At 47.3% G+C, this 16,468-nt stretch overlaps 1 protein-coding gene across 1 annotated transcript; it reads left to right on the forward strand.

Moving 5' to 3' along the window:
- The first annotated feature begins 185 nt into the window (after positions 1-185).
- On the forward strand, positions 186-15,776 carry il17c (interleukin 17c). The gene is made up of 4 exons (XM_078210441.1): positions 186-197; positions 11,985-12,050; positions 14,800-15,065; positions 15,536-15,776. Exons 1-4 carry the CDS (start codon positions 186-188, stop codon positions 15,774-15,776), a joined length of 585 nt encoding a protein of 194 aa, XP_078066567.1.
- Positions 15,777-16,468: the final 692 nt, after the last annotated feature.

Here is a 16,468-nt window from a genome sequence, read left to right on the forward strand (position 1 = left end):
TGTTGATCAGTGTCTCTTATTTTGGAGGCTGAGTGGTAGTCTGTAGGATTCATTAATACAAAGTACCTGCTCCGCGATGTGTTAATGGAAGGGTTTCAGTTGTAGATCACTCCATTATTAAACAACTCATCAGGAAAACATTTAAGTACACTTTCCAAATCCACCATACTGTGGCTGTGCAGAAGATGGTCAAACAGGTAAAGGTAGGGCTTAGATTTCAGGAGTGCTCCAACACTGCTTCACCAGTCTGCTTCTGCTGACACCTTCCAATGGGAATTCCTTTTGCTACAACTTTGTTTTTAAAGTTGGAGTTTTGCCTGGACAGTTTCTATAAATGAACTTGGGAATCGACTGAAGGGGGTGGTGGAAGAGAGGGGTGATTACAAAGCGAGAGGCTGTGGGCTGGATGGTCAGATTGTGTGTTGCTAAAGCTCAAAGGCATTGGTGAAGGGACAAAGGCTGCGCTTCCAGTATAATCTGTAGGAAGGAGTGGGCTGGGCTTTCTTTCCAGTGGTTGGTGGTGTTATTTTGCCCTTCAAACTTTCTGTTGCTGGGATTACAGGAGGTGACCGCGGGTACCTTCAGGTCATTAGTTAACTGTAACCTGGTCAATGGGTGAAAGAAGGCTATTGGATTCTGGACACGCTTAAATCGAAACTGCCCTCATTCAACCTCCAGTGGAGACGCAGATTTTGTGAACTCAGTGGATCAGAGGCTGCTGAATAGTTAATATCAAGTGTTCAATATTAAACAACACCTTCACCCATTGGAAGCAGCTGACAATAATCTTTGCATCATAGAATCCTACAGTGCAGAAGGAGGTCATTCGGCCCATCGAGTCTGCACCGACCACAATCCCACCCAGGCTCTATCCCCGTAACCCCATGCATTTACCCTAGCTAGTCCCTCTGACACTAAGGGGCAATTTAGCATGGCCAACCCGCACATCTTTGGACTGTGGGAGGAAACCGGAGCACCCAGAGGAAACCCACGCAGACATGGGGAGAATGTGCAGACTCCACACAGACAGTGACCCAAGCTGGGATTCGAACCCGGGTCCCATGCGCTGTGAGGCAGCAGGGCTAACCACCGTGTCGCTGATAGAGTGAAGAGCCAAATAAAATATTGACAATATTTGCCGACGACACGAAGGTTGGTGGGGTTGTGGATAGTCTGGAGGGATGTCAGAAGTTACAGAGGGACATAGATAGGATGCAAGACTGGGCGGCAAGTGGCAGATGGACTTCAACCCAGATAAATGCGTCGTGGTCCATTTTGGTAGGTCAAATGGGATGAAGGAGTACAATATAAAGGGAAAGACTCTTAGTACTGTAGAGGATCAGAAGGACCTTGGGGTCCGGGTCCATAGGACTCTAAAATCGGCCCCGCAGGTGGAGGAGGTAGTTAAGAAGGCGTATGGTGTGCTGGCCTTTATCAATCGAGGGATTGAGTTTAGGAATCCGGGGATAATGATGCAGCTATATAAGACCCTTGTCAGACTCCACTTGGAGTACTGTGCTCAGTTCTGGTCGCCTCATTACAGGAAGGATGTGGAAAAGATTGAAAGGGTGCAGAGGAGATTTACAAGGATGTTGCCTGGATTGAGTGGCATGCCTTATGAGGATAGGCTGAGGGAGCTTGGTCTTTTCTCCTTGGAGAGACGTAGGATGAGAGGAGACCTAATAGACGTATATAAGATGTTGAGAGGCATAGATCGGGTGGACTCTCAGAGGCTTTTTCCCAGGGTGGAAATGGCTGCTACGAGAGGACACAGGTTTAAGGTGCTGGGGGGTAGGTACAGGGGAGATGTTAGGGGTAAGTTTTTCACACAGGGCGGTGGACGAGTGGAATCGGCTGCCATCAGTGGTGGTGGAGGTAAACTCAATGGGGTCTTTTAAGAGACTCCTGGATGAGTACACGGGGCTTAACAGGATGGAGGGTTATAGGTAGGTCTAGAAGGTAGGGATGTGTTCGGCACAACTTGTGGGCCGAAGGGCCTGTTTGTGCTGTAGTTTTTCTATGTTTCTTCTATCTCTGATTTCAGTGTTTTATCCCCTGTTGAGTGAGCTGTACAGGGGTGATTTTCTTCTGCAGGCTGTCATCGTGTCAAGTGTGTAAAATTCCCTCCGCAACCCTTCAGAGTAATCCTGTCATTAGCATATATATCTGTGTGTGTGAAGCCTAACGTGGTTATAATCAGCATCAGCAACCAATTTTTACACAACACTGCTTTGGACCAAAGGGTTCCCTCACAAAAAGGCCTAAGGTAGGTTTGGAGATCAGTTGCCTCTAATTCTGATGATTGCACAAGAGAATTGGATACCAGGCCCCTCCCTGTATGTTTGTGGGGATGGGGATGGAGTGTTTGTATTTTGGGCACGTGATATTTGGAGTGGGGTTGAAGGTTGTTTATAATTACACTGGGATTGAGGGGATTATTGATAAATGCAATTACTTCTGAGTAACAGCTCTGTGCCTGTGTTTCTGTAGATGCTGGGATCAAGACCCTCGATCTACAACGTGTTTAGACCATAACTTATTAGGGAGAAGCTTCTTCAACTTACATTCTGCTATGCAACAATTGAATTGAAGTGTGTCAGCCACTCAAACTGTATAATGTAACTCGGTTAAAAAGCACCACAATCAGGTGCTCAAAGTGGAGAGAAGCAGAATAGATTGTTTCTCTGACATGGAAGCTGGATGTTTCTCGAATATCTGGTTGTAATTGAGTGGTTGCAGCTTCATTAGCTTTCTATCATAGCCTGGCTGCTTGCTACATTGCGCTCATTTGCTGGGAGCCAACCTTAGGTTGCTGACATTTTCCTTTTTTGTTGGCAATTGGCACGGTCAGGCACTGAACCTGGATTCCATAACGCCTGTGTGGGCAAGTAACTTCCTGAACCAACAATCACCGGGAAGAACTTCAGTGCAGTTCGCTCTCTGGTCATCTTACAACTCTTAAGAGCAGCGCAAGGTATTTGCTAGTAATGATTGAATGCGATCAGATTATGCAGAAATCCCAGCAATTCAGAACCAGTCAGTAGCTTCCAACTCCTTTTCTCTGCTTTTCCCCAAAGGTGCTGCCTTGTTGCCGATATATCGATAAGGGTCCGTACCCCTTTGATATCGTGTCCAAGAGACAATAGTATTCAATCAACGAAAGCATCACATCCAAGACCAATTGCCTTCCTCACCCCAGTGTCAATGTGCATTTTCAGCGGGGTTTACTGGGTTCCTAGTTCTGGAAGTCAGTACAGTCGATTCTTCTCTCGGTCCCACTAGCCAGCTATCAAGTTGGGATCAGTAGACATCGCCAGGAAGTGAATTTGGGTCTTTACCTAAAATGGCTTTTTAAGAGTCTTTAAGCTACATGATACATTAATCAATTAGATTAATATTTACCAGTAACAAGGAAATGACATTTATCCACTAACTCAGATCCTTATGTAATTTATCGAAGTCGGTTCTATTACTGTCAAAACATCTGAACAACGTGAACTCTAATTTTATCTTCGATATATCAGATATTGACATGCAAACATAGTAGCAAATAGTGACTTTGCAGAGAACGACCCAAGAGCTTCTCGCCGACGCAATTACGAAAGATGAAACATCCACTCGGAACCTTTCGGTGTATGTAGATACACTGCACACATTCTATCTGCAATGTTAGTGTCCATGCGTGCAGTTTGGCCGTGTTCACCGAGTCTGCGAGCAGCCTGCCAGTGCCAGTGCGTGCTGTTTGTCTATGCAGTCCCCAGGTGGTACAGAGTATAGGCTGGAAATAACAGGCTGTCAGATATAGGGTCTCAAGACTTGACCTCAATTTTACCTTTGTAGAAACTGGCGTACCTGCTGTGCATTTAAAGCAATTGATATTGCATTTCTAAATTTTGGAGATGGAGTATCTGGAATGATGTGGTGGAATAAGCAGTTTGAATATTTAAACTGAAATCGGCCATCTAGAGGCAACTTTGTGAAGCACAGCTTCAGACACTGGGATAGAGGGAGCAAATCAGTTCAGTAACAGCATTCTTACTGCAAGCTGAAGTGTGTAGGTGTTAGCGGGCAGACCATTGCGTGGTATTTAAGAGCCCGGAGTATTTCAGCTGTTGCAGTAAAGCCCAAATGCTTGATACAAAAGCAAAATACTGCGGATGCTGGAAATCTGAAATAAAACAAAACGTTGGAAATATCGTTCTAATGAAAGTTTATCCCTATTTTTTCTCAACTCAGTTACCAGCCTGTTTTTTTACCTTTAAAAATAATGTATTATTTGCGTCCTCCCCAACGCTCCGAAATCCACCAGCTGCCTTGCTTAATGTCAATCTAGCGCAAACATGTAGGAGTGAATGGGAATGGCCTGGAGGGACAAATAGTGCATGCTCCTGATCTCAGCTGCTCAAGGTGAGGACTTTGCAGGGAACCTTGGGTTAGAACATATCTTAATGGCATCGAGTCCCACTCAACCTTATGACAAGTTTCCAATGTTCAGTGCTGATTTCGCAATTACTCAGGTCAGTCTTCCCTTCAGTCAAAACCCACTTAACCCAGAGCCTGCAGCACCTTGAAAGAATTCGGCACGCCTCTCTGTGTAAAAAAATATTCTGCTTCGGTTAACTCGCGGAGAAATGGATTGCAGCAGAAAGGTTGATGCAGTGTTGCTTGGAGGAGTCTAGATTCTGGCAATTCAATTGGTTTGTACAGAGGCTAACGCAGCCGTGATCAATGTCTCTCCGCTGGCTGTGCTGACTCAATGTTTCTTTCTATGAAGAATTTTATATTAATTGTAGTGATTGTATAAAATCTCTTAATCTTTTTGTATTATCCCCTCCCTGTAATTGGATGTTCCAAATCCCAGTCCCATAAAATAAACAATGTATCTCTTGTCTAACGCTGATATATCTTTTATTCCCTCACCTACACTTTGTGACTGATATAAATGGAATATTTTTACCACTATGCAACTCTGCATTTCTGAAGCAGGGAAACTCCCACACGATACTGTAACTGTGAAGTTATTTTAGACCTGGCACATCTTACTGCTACTGGCAAGTCGCCAGTGTTTGAACAAGAGGCAGGTTATGCAACAATCGTGTAATAAATCCATCTGCATTCACACCTGCTAAAGTATACATCTATCAATGGTTTACTGAGTTACAGCTTTGAGGATGGGATGATGGTGTATTGCTCAGGGCAAGCAGCTGGATTATGATTGGTGAAATTGTAGTTGAATGGAAAAGGGCGATAAGGATTGTGTTGTAGCAGTCTGAATTGTGTACAGTTCTGGTCACCCTATTATAGAAAGGATATTATTAAACTAGAAAGAGTGCAGAAAAGATTTACTAGGATGCTAGCGGGACTTGATGGTTTGAGTTATAACGAGAGGCTGAATAGATTGGGACTTTTTTCTCTGGCGCGTAGGAAGTTTAGGGGTGATCTTATAGAGGTCTATAAAATAATGAGGGGCATAGATCAGCTAGATAGTCAACATCTTTTCCCAAAGTTGGGGAGTCTAAAACTAGAGGGCATAGGTTTAAGGTGAGAGGGGAGAGATCAAAAGTGTCCAGAGGGGCAATATTTTCGCAGAGTGGTGAGTGTCTGGAACAAGCTGCCAGAGGTAGTAGTAGAGGCGGGTACAATTTTGTCTTTAAAAATGTTTCGACAGTTACATGGGTAAGATAGGGGACTGTAGGGGGTGAGGTCCTTAAAACGATTACTATTACTAAAGAGGTAGCGCTTGGTAGGCTAATGGGACTAAAGGTAGACAAGTCCCTGGGCCCGGATGGAATGCATCCCAGGGTACTGAAAGAAATGGCAGAAGTAATAGCAGATGATTTGGTTGTAATTTATCAAAATTCGCTGGACTCGAGGGAAGTGCCGGCTGATTGGAAAACAGCTAATGTGATGCCACTGTTTAAAAAAGGAGGTAGACAAAAGGCGGGTAACTACAGGCCGGTTAGCTTAACATCCGTAGTTGGGAAATTGCTGGAATCCATCATTAAGGAAGAAATAGCAGGACACCTGGAAAAAAAATGGTTCGATCAAGCAGACGCAGCATGGATTCATGAAGGGAAAGTCATGTTTGACGAATTTACTGGATTTTTATGAAGATGTAACGAGTACAGTTGACAGAGGGGAACCGGTGGATGTGGTGTTTTTGGATTTCCAGAAGGTGTTCGATAAGGTGCCTCTCAAAAGGTTGCTGCAGAAGATTAGGGTACACGGAGTTGGGGGTAAAGTATTAGCATGGATTGAGGATTGGCTATCCAACAGGAAGCAGAGAGTTGGAATAAATGGGTGCTTTTCTGGTTGGCAGTTGGTGACTAGTGGCGTGCCGCAGGGATCGGTGCTGGGGCCTCAACTGTTTACCATATACATAGATAATCTGGAGGAGGGGACCGAGTGTAGGGTAACAAAGTTTGCTGATGACACAAAGATGAGTGGGAAAGCGAATTGCGTGGAGGATGCGGAAAGTCTGCAGAGAGATTTGGATAGGGTAAGTGAGTGGGCGAGGATCTGGCAGATGGAGTATAGCGTTGACAAGTGTGAGGTTATCCACTTTGGAAGGAATAATAGTAAAATGGACTATTATTTAAATGGTGAAAAATTACAACATGCTACTGTGCAGAGGGACCTGGGGGTCCTTGTGCATGAATCGCAAAAACTCAGTTTGCAGGTGCAGCAGGTAATCAAGAAGGCAAATGGAATGTTGGCCTTTATCGCGAGAGGGATGGAGTATAAAAGCAGGGAGGTCTTGCTGCAACTGTACAAGGTACTGGTGAAGCCGCAACTAGAGTAGTGTGTGCAATTTTGGTCCCCTTATTTGCGGAAGGATATATTGGCCTTGGAGGGAGTACAGAGAAGGTTCACCAGGTTGATACCGGAGATGAGGGGGTGAGCTTATGAGGAGAGATTGAGTAGATTGGGCCTGTACTCGGAGTTTAGAAGGCTGAGGGGAGATCTTATAGAGATCTGTAAGATAATGAAGGGGCTAGACAGGGTAGAGGCAGAGAGATTCTTTCCACTTAGAAAGGAAACAAGAACTAGAGGACACAGCCTCAAAATAAGGGGGAGTCAGTTTAGAACAGAGTTGAGGAGGAACTTCTTCTCTGAGGGTAGTGAATCTCTGGAATTCTCTGCCCATTGAAGCAGTGGAGGCTACCTCGTTAAATATGTTTAAGTCACAGGTAGATGTATTTCAGATCAATAAGGGAATGAAGAGTTATGGGGAGTGGGCGGGTAAGTGGAACTAAACCACTATCAGATCAGCCATGATCTTATTGAATGGCGGGGCAGGCTCGAGGGGCTAGATGGCCTACTCCTGCTCCTATTTCTTATGTTCTTAAGATGGGTATAGAGGGATATGGGCCAAAAGCGGGCAAATGGGACTAGCTTAGGGGTTTAAAAAAAAGAGGCGGCATGGACAATTTGGGCTGAAGGGCCTGTTTCCATGCTACAAACTTCTATGACTCTAGTCTAGCCAGAAGGTCATCCAGCCTCCTATCTAGAGCACATAATTATTCAAGCCTTTCTCAATCCCAACTGCCTTCTCTCAATCTCTCATCTCCACTCGCCCATATTCCTTGATCCTGCCAACTCACCTTCTTTCAATATATCCCAATCCCACTTTGACTGAGAGGTTAAAAGAGAGGGATGGAATTTTTTTCCCTAAGTGGAAGGGATTGTTTTTATGTCAACCAGCTATTTGAGTAGGTTTGCACATTCTAACTAATTGCCAAAAGTATCAGTAAATGATTAATTCAAACAATACCGGAAATCTACCACCTCGCCTGCCACCGAATCAGCACGGGCGAGGGTCCGACAACGGAAATCTCTGTTAAGCTTGGACGGGAATTTCCGGTCTTGCCTGAGCGAGGCCGTAAGTGCACCGTTTCTGGCCACGGTTTATGTAGTGTGTCCAGAAGAAAATGTTTCTAATGTGACCTATGGAAAATACTTGTGCACTTTTCCAAACATCCAGTGTTCACATCCTCACCTCATTTAAATAATTCACTTGCAACCGCAGCCATGTGGCTTCAGTATTGTAACTATCTGGACAGTTAACCCCACAGGAACAATCCGTCCATTTACTTTCATGTTAATTTTGCTCTATTTTTTTCAGATTTTAAATTTGTCGGAATATATTGTTCTCTGAATGACCACCTGTTGTTATTTCTGGTCGATTTTAGAACCAGCAAGCTGAGCTAACTGAGGGTTTCAATTCTAAATTACCTGTCAGCTAATAGTTACATCTAGCACTCCCTGGACAGGTACAGCACGAGATTAGATACAGAATAAAGCTCCCTCTACACTGTCCCCATCAAACACTCCCAGGACAGGTACAGCACGGTGTTAGATACAGAGTAAAGCTCCCTCTACACTGTCCCCGTCAAACACTCCCAGGACAGGTACAGCACGGTGTTAGATACAGAGTAAAGCTCCCTCTACACTGTCCCCATCAAACACTCCCAGGACAGGTACAGCACAGTGTTAGATACAGAGTAAAGCTCCCTCTACACTGTCCCCGTCAAACACTCCCAGGACAGGTACAGCACGGTGTTAGATACAGAGTAAAGCTCCCTCTACACTGTCCCCATCAAACACTCCCAGGACAGGTACAGCACGGTGTTAGATACAGAGTAAAGCTCCCTCTACACTGTCCCCATCAAACACTCCCAGGACAGGTACAGCACGGTGTTAGATACAGAGTAAAGCTCCCTCTACACTGTCCCAAAGAACAAAGAACAGTACAGCACAGGAAACAGGCCCTTCGGCCCTCCAAACCAGTGCCGCTCCTTGGTCCAACTAGACCAATCGTTTGTATCCCTCCATTCCCAGGCTACTCATGTGACTATCCAGGTAAGTCTTAAACGATGTCAGCGTGTCTGCCTCCACCACCCTACTTGGCAGCGCATTCCAGGCCCCCACCACCCTCTGTGTAAAAAACATCCCTCTAATATCTGAGTTATACTTCGCCCCTCTCACCTTGAGCCCGTGTCCCCTCGTGATTGTCACTTTTGATCTGGGAAAAAGCTTCCCACCGTTCACCCTATCTATCCCCTTCATAATCTTGTACACCTCTATTAGATCTCTCATTCTCCATCTTTCCAGGGAGAACAACCCCAGTTTACCCAATCTCTCCTCATAGCTAAGACCCTCCATACCAGGCAACATCCTGGTAAACCTTCTCTGCACTCTCTCTAACGCCTCCACGTCCTTCTGGTAGTGCGGCGACCAGAATTGGATGCAGTACTCCAAATGTGGCCTAACCAGCGTTCTATACAGCTGCATCATCAGACTCCAGCTTTTATACTCTATACCCCGTCCTATAAAGGCAAGCATACCATATGCCTTCTTCACCACCTTCTCCACCTGTGTTGCCACCTTCAAGGATTTGTGGACTTGCACACCTAGGTCCCTCTGTGTTTCTATACTCCTGATGACTCTGCCATTTATTGTATAACTCCTCCCTACATTATTTCTTCCAAAATGCATCACTTCGCATTTATCCGGATTAAACTCCAGCTGCCACCTCTCCGCCCAATTTTCCAGCCTATCTATATCCTGCTGTATTGCCCGACAATGCTCTTCGCTATCCGCAAGTCCAGCCATCTTCGTGTCATCCGCAAACTTGCTGATTACACCAGTTACACCTTCTTCCAGATCATTTATATATATCACAAATAGCAGAGGTCCCAGTACAGAGCCCTGCGGAACACCATTTCTTAACCAACCTGCCATGTGGGACTTAGTCAAATGCCTTACTGAAATCCATATAGACGACATCCACGGCCCTTCCTTCGTCAACCGTTTTTGTCACTTCCTCAAAAAACTCCACCAAATTTGTAAGGCACGACCTCCCTCTTACAAATCCATGCTGTCTGTCACTAATGAGATTGTTCCGTTCTAAATGCACATACATCCTGTCTCTAAGAATCCTCTCCAACAACTTCCCTACCACGGACGTCAAGCTCACCGGCCTATAATTTCCTGGGTTATCCCTGCTACCCTTCTTAAACAACGGGGACCACATTCGCTATCCTCCAATCCTCAGGGACCTCACCTGTGTCCAAAGAAGCGACAAAGATTTCCGTCAGAGGCCCAGCAATTTCATCTCTCGTCTCCCTGAGCAGTCTAGGATAGATGCCACCAGGCCCTGGGGCTTTGTCAGTTTTAATGTTCCCTAAAAAACCTAACACTTCCTCCCTTGTAATGGAGATTTTCTCTAACGGGTCAACACCTCCCTCTGAGACACTCCCGGTTAACACGCCCGTCTCCTTCGTGAATACCGATGCAAACATCCCCATCAAACACTCTGAGGACAGGTACAGCCCAGGGTTCTATACAGAGTAAATCTCGCTCTACGCTGTTCCCATCAAATACTCCAGTCTCTAAATGAGCTATTTAGTGTGGTATAAGAAATAGGAGCAGGAGTAGGCCATCTAGCCCCTCGAGCCTGCCCCGCCATTCAATAAGATCATGGCTGATCTGACGTGGATCAGTACCACTTACCCGCCTGATCCCCATAACCCTTAATTCCCTTACCGATCAGGAATCCATCCATCCGCGCCTTAAACATATTCAGCGAGGTAGCCTCCACCACCTCAGTGGGCAGAGAATTCCAGAGATTCACCACCCTCTGGGAGAAGAAGTTCCTCCTCAACTCTGTCTTAAACCGACCCCCCTTTATTTTGAGGCTGTGTCCTCTAGTTTTAACTTCCTTACTAAGTGGAAAGAATCTCTCCGCCTCCACTCTATCCAGCCCCCGCATTATCTTATAAGTCTCCATAAGATCCCCCCTCATCCTTCTAAACTCCAACGAGTACAAACCCAATCTCCTCAGCCTCTCCTCATAATCCAAACCCCTCATCTCCGGTATCAACCTGGTGAACCTTCTCTGCACTCCCTCCAATGCCAATATATCCTTCCTCATATAAGGGGACCAATACTGCACACAGTATTCCAGCTGCGGCCTCACCCATGCCCTGTACAGGTGCATCAAGACATCCCTGCTTTTATATTCTATCCCCCTCGCAATATAGGCCAACATCCCATTTGCCTTCTTGATCACCTGTTGTACCTGCAGACTGGGCTTTTGCGTCTCATGCACAAGGACCCCCAGGTCCCTTTGCACGGTAGCATGTTTTAATTTGTTTCCATTGAGATAGTAATCCCATTTGTTATTATTTCCTCCAAAGTGTATAACCTCGCATTTCTCAATGTTATACTCCATTTGCCATATCCTCGCCCACTCACTCAGCCTGTCCAAATCTCTCTGCAGATCTTCTCCGTCCTCCACACGATTCACTTTTCCACTTATCTTTGTGTCGTCTGCAAACTTCGTTACCCTACACTCCGTCCCCTCCTCCAGATCATCTATATAAATGGTAAACAGTTGCGGCCCGAGTACCGATCCCTGCGGCACGCCACTAGTTACCTTCCTCCAACCGGAAAAACACCCATTTATTCCGACTCTTTGCTTCCTGTCGGATAGCCAGTCCCCAATCCACTTTAACACACTACCCCCAACTCCGTGTGCCCTATTGAAGCGATACCAAATTAAATTCCCGCTCCAAGGTGATTTAATTCCCATGGTTTCCATTTTCTGTAAGAATACAATTGGATTGGTTTGTTGCATTCTCTGTTCAGTTATCTCTACCTGCCCGAGGTCATTCCTCGGGCAATGTGTTTAACAAAAGGCTGACACTAGGAAATTTATCACCATGTGTCAGTCCAAAAACCCCATTGACATTATTCATTTCCCTGATGTGATGCACTTACCCAAGACAAGTTGCCTCCAGCCAAAGTTTAAGGTTCTGCTGGTTCCTTCGTTCCTTCTCTGTAACCCAGTCAACATCAGCAGCAGGACAGATGAGTGTCCATTTGCAGCAATGTTTTCTGGAATCTGAAGCCTTGGTTTCGCTGTTCATTTGTCAACCTGGGGATGTTCTGAACATTTCTGGTCATTCTCCAATCCACAGGAGATCTGCAGCTCCAACCTGAACGAGGGGCCTACAGTCTCCAGCTCCGGAACCACATACAGCTCAGTAAGGATTCATATCCAGCTCCAACATTAATTGAATAAACCTATTTTAACGTTATTTAAATGGTTTGTTTTGATTGCTAACTTTTATTAACATTGTACTTGTGAAAAAACATCACTAAATTAACAACTTTTTGGAAGAGAAATGAAAATGTTGTTGAAATGTATCGCTGACTTGTATTTCATTATTATCTGCATTTGAGTTCCAGCATTGTGGCTCTAAAGATATTGTATTATTGACTACATTCTTAAAAAATTGCCCTTCTGATTATTTAGGTTGCCAACCCCTGATCTAAACCATTAGAGGAGCCAAAGTACTTTCCTTGCAAGTTTTCTTATTTGTTTGCACGGTAGCACAGTGGTTGGCACTGCTGCTTCACAGCGCCAGGGACCCGGGTTCAATTCCCGCCTTGGGTCACTGTCTGTGCGGAGTTTGCACATTCTCCCTGTGTCTGCGTGGGTTTTCTCCGGGTGCTCCGGTTTCGAGCCACATGCCAATGATGTGCGGTTTAGGTGGATTGGCCATGCTAAATTGTCCCTGGTGTCCCAATATGTGTAGGTTAGATGGGTGAGCCATGGTGAATGTGCAGGTTTACGTGGACAGGGAGAGTGTTCCATCACACTCCTGCCTTGTGCCTTGTAGATGGTGGACAGATTTTGGGGAGTCAGGCGGTGAGCTAACCCAATCTCTGCGCCCTATTCTTTGAGCTGCCCTTTGCCTTACATCATGCACTGAGTTCCTTCTGAACCTGAAACAATCTGTGGACAAAGATTACGTTACAGTTCCACCAGTTATGGAATTATGGATGGGATAAATGCCAACACCATATTTGATGATTTGAATATTGATATCTAGTTTTGAAGTTGACAATTCTAGAATGTTTCTGCCCTCACTCAGTGCAGTATGACTCCTGTCCCAGTGTATTGGGAGCTGTGTTTAGTGGGGATGGCTGCTCTCTCTCACTCAGTGCAGTATGACTCCTGTCCCAGTGTATTGGGAGCTGTGTGTAGTGGGGGTGGCTCCTCTCTCTCTCTCTCTCTCTCACTCAGTGCAGTATGACTCCTGTCCCAGTGTGTGGGGAGCTGTGTTTCATGGGGGTGGCTCTCAGTCTCTGCCTCGGAATCTCTCTCTCTCTCTCTCTGTCTCTCACTCAGTGCAGTATGAAACCTGTCCCAGTTTGTGTGGGGAGCTGTTTTTCGGGGGGCATGGGGGAAGGCAGGGGGTCCTCTCTTTCTCTCTCTCTCTCTCTCTTTCTCTCTCATGCAGGGGTGGCTGCTCTCTCTCACTCAGTGCAGTATGACTCCTGTCCCAGTGTGTGGGGAGCTGTGTTTAGTGGGGGTGGCTCCTCTCTCTCTCTCTCTCTCTCACTCAGTGCAGTATGACTCCTGTCCCTGTGTGTTGGGAGCTGTGTAGTGGGGGTGGCTCCTCTCTCTCTCTCTCTCTCTCTCACTCACTCAGTGCAGTATGACTCCTGTCCCAGTGTGTGGGGAGCTGTGTTTCGTGGGGGTGGCTCTCAGTCTCTGCCTCGGAATCTCTCTCTCTCTGTCTCTCACTCAGTGCAGTATGAAACCTGTCCCAGTTTGTGTGGGGAGCTGTTTTTCGGGGGGCATGGGGGAAGGCAGGGGGTCCTCTCTTTCTCTCTCTCTCTTTCTCTCTCATGCAGGGGTGGCTGCTCTCTCTCACTCAGTGCAGTATGACTCCTGTCCCAGTGTGTGGGGAGCTGTGTTTAGTGGGGGTGGCTCCTCTCTCTCACTCAGTGCAGTATGACTCCTGTCCCAGTATGTTGGGAGCTGTGTTTAGTAGGGGTGGCTCCTCTCTCTCACTCAGTGCAGTATGACTCCTGTCCCAGTGTGTTGGGAGCTGTGGTTAGTGGGGGTGGCTCCTCTCTCTCACTCAGTGCAGTATGACTCCCGTCCCAGTATGTTGGGAGCTGTGTTTAGTAGGGGTGGCTCCTCTCTCTCACTCAGTGCAGTATGACTCCTGTCCCAGTGTGTTGGGAGCTGTGGTTAGTGGGGGTGGCTCCTCTCTCTCACTCAGTGCAGTATGACTCCCGTCCCAGTATGTTGGGAGCTGTGTTTAGTAGGGGTGGCTCCTCTCTCTCACTCAGTGCAGTATGACTCCTGTCCCAGTGTGTTGGGAGCTGTGGTTAGTGGGGGTGGCTCCTCTCTCTCACTCAGTGCAGTATGACTCCTGTCCCAGTGTGTTGGGAGCTGTGGTTAGTGGGGGTGGCTCTCAGTCTCTGCCTCGGAATCTCTCTCTCTCTCTCTCTCACAAACGGGTTTTTTTATCTTTGACAATAACACGGAAGCAGCAAGCATTTTTCCTCATCGGGATTTCCAGCTCATTCTGATCCAATATAAAAGAGCGAATGGAATCAGGAATAGATCAGAAACTGCAAAGGGCACAAAGCAGCAGAACCGGAGAGAAAGGCACACATTGGGAGCGAGTGAGAGAGAAATGGGAAAAGCAGAGACGGTAAGAAAAGTTTCAGAGAGTCCGAGAGACGGGGCAGAGGGAGAGAGTGTGAATAGACAGAGTGTGAAAAGCAGAGAATAGAGAGAATCTTCCTGGATAGCTGAGAATCCTTCCTCTCCAGTACTTTTCACTCTGACTCTGCGGCCATTCCTGGGCAAGTGTTCTATCCCACTGCAATCCTTTAATTCCAAACGTTTGTGGGAGGGTGAGGTGGGAATGATGGGATTTTGGGAATCTCTGCAGCTTCCTGAGGTTTTTGTGATTTTTTTTCCTGCAGCTTCTCGTGGTCTTGCTGACTCTGACTGGCAGAATAAGGACCGCGTCCGCGCTCCATTGCTGGGAGCTGGAGGAGATGGAGAGTTGGGGCAGGGGGTTCCAGAAGCTGCTGAACAAGATCAACATCAACCGCTTCCCCTCGGCCACCCTGGTGAAGGAGCTGGAACAGCAGAAACACAATGGGCCGAAAAACTGTCCCAATCTCCAACAATATTCCTCACACAACAGTGACATCAATCATCGCTCCATCTCACCCTGGGAGTACAGGTAATGGCACAGCCCCAGAGAACAGTCACCGTGTGGGCACGGAGGGGGCAAGGGGGGCAAGGAGGGGGCTGGGAGGGGCAGTGTGGGCAGGGAGGGGGCATTGAGGGTGGGGGGCAGCGAGATGGAAGGGAAGCAAAGAGGGCAGGGAGCAGTGAGGGCGAAGGGGGCAGCGAGGGGCAGGGGCAGAGGGGGAGGGCAGTGTGGGGCAGGGAGAACAGGGGGCAGAGAGGGGCAGGGAGCAGAGTGTGGCGGGGCAGGGGCGGCGAGGGCATGGGAGTAGGGAGGGCAGTGAGGGGTTGGGGGCAGGCAGAGGGCAGGGGCAGGGGGGCCGGGGTGGCAGGGCAGGAGGATGGTGGGGCAGGGGGACGGTGGGGCGGGAGGTAGTGGGGAAAGTTGGCAGCGGTGGGTAGGGACAGTCTGTGTCTTGTTCTCTCCTCTCTCTCTGAACGGTGTCTTTATTCTGATTGCAGGATTGATTATGATGAGAATCGATACCCTCCGAAGCTGGCCTTTGCTCACTGCCTCTGTGATGGCTGTATTGATACAGAGACTGGGGAGGAGACCCTCGCCTTCAACTCAGTGCTCCTGGAACAGACCATGTTGGTCTTGCAGCGTCAGACCTGCCCTGGGCACCCCGGGCAGTATAGCTTTGATCTGAAGTACATCAAGGTACCCATTGGCTGTACATGTGTCCTGCCCAAAAAGAGCTGAGAACCTCCTGTGGAACCGTCAGCTGCCCCCCTCTAGGAGGGATATTTACAACAACTCAGTAAAGTGTTTCTTGTGAAATACACTCCACATATTTTATGGATAGATGTCAGCCAGACAGAGAGCGTCTGCTTCAGATTCCGGTTATCTCAGAGACTTGGGCTATTGGCTGTAGGAGTCACTGTGATAGTCTGAACTTTAACCCACCCCGTATCAACCAACACTGACAACCAGTTAGACTGGACTGAGAGAGAGACTGGACTGAGAGAGAGACTGGACTGAGAGAGAGAGAGAGAGAGACTGGACTGAGAGAGAGAGAGAGACTGGTCTGAGAGAGAGACTGCGCTGAGAGAGAGACTGGACTGAGAGAGAGAGAGAGAGACTGGTCTGAGAGAGAGAGAGAGACTGGACTGAGAGAGAGAGAGAGAGACAGACTGGACTGAGAGACGGAGAGAGAGAGACTGGACTGAGAGGGAGAGAGAGAGAGAGACTGGACTGAGAGAGAGAAAGAGAGACCGGACTGAGAGAGAGAGAGAGAGAGAGAGAGAGAGATACTGAACTGAGAGAGAGACTGGACAGAGAGAGAGATAGAGACTGGACTGAGAGAGAGAGAGAGAGACTGGTCTGAGAGAGAGAGAGAGACTGGTCTGAGAGAGAGAGAGAGACTGGACTGAGAGAGACTGGACAGAGAGAGA

This window comes from Mustelus asterias, chromosome 4, assembly GCF_964213995.1.
Source record: "Mustelus asterias chromosome 4, sMusAst1.hap1.1, whole genome shotgun sequence".
In the NCBI taxonomy this organism is placed as follows: domain Eukaryota; kingdom Metazoa; phylum Chordata; class Chondrichthyes; order Carcharhiniformes; family Triakidae; genus Mustelus; species Mustelus asterias.

Coding starts and splice junctions, on each gene's coding strand:
- il17c (XM_078210441.1), top strand. Junction 12,051..14,799: donor CCGGAACCACATACAGCTCA/GTAAGGATTCAT, acceptor TTTTTCCTGCAG/CTTCTCGTGGTCTTGCTGAC. Junction 15,066..15,535: donor ATCTCACCCTGGGAGTACAG/GTAATGGCACAG, acceptor TTCTGATTGCAG/GATTGATTATGATGAGAATC.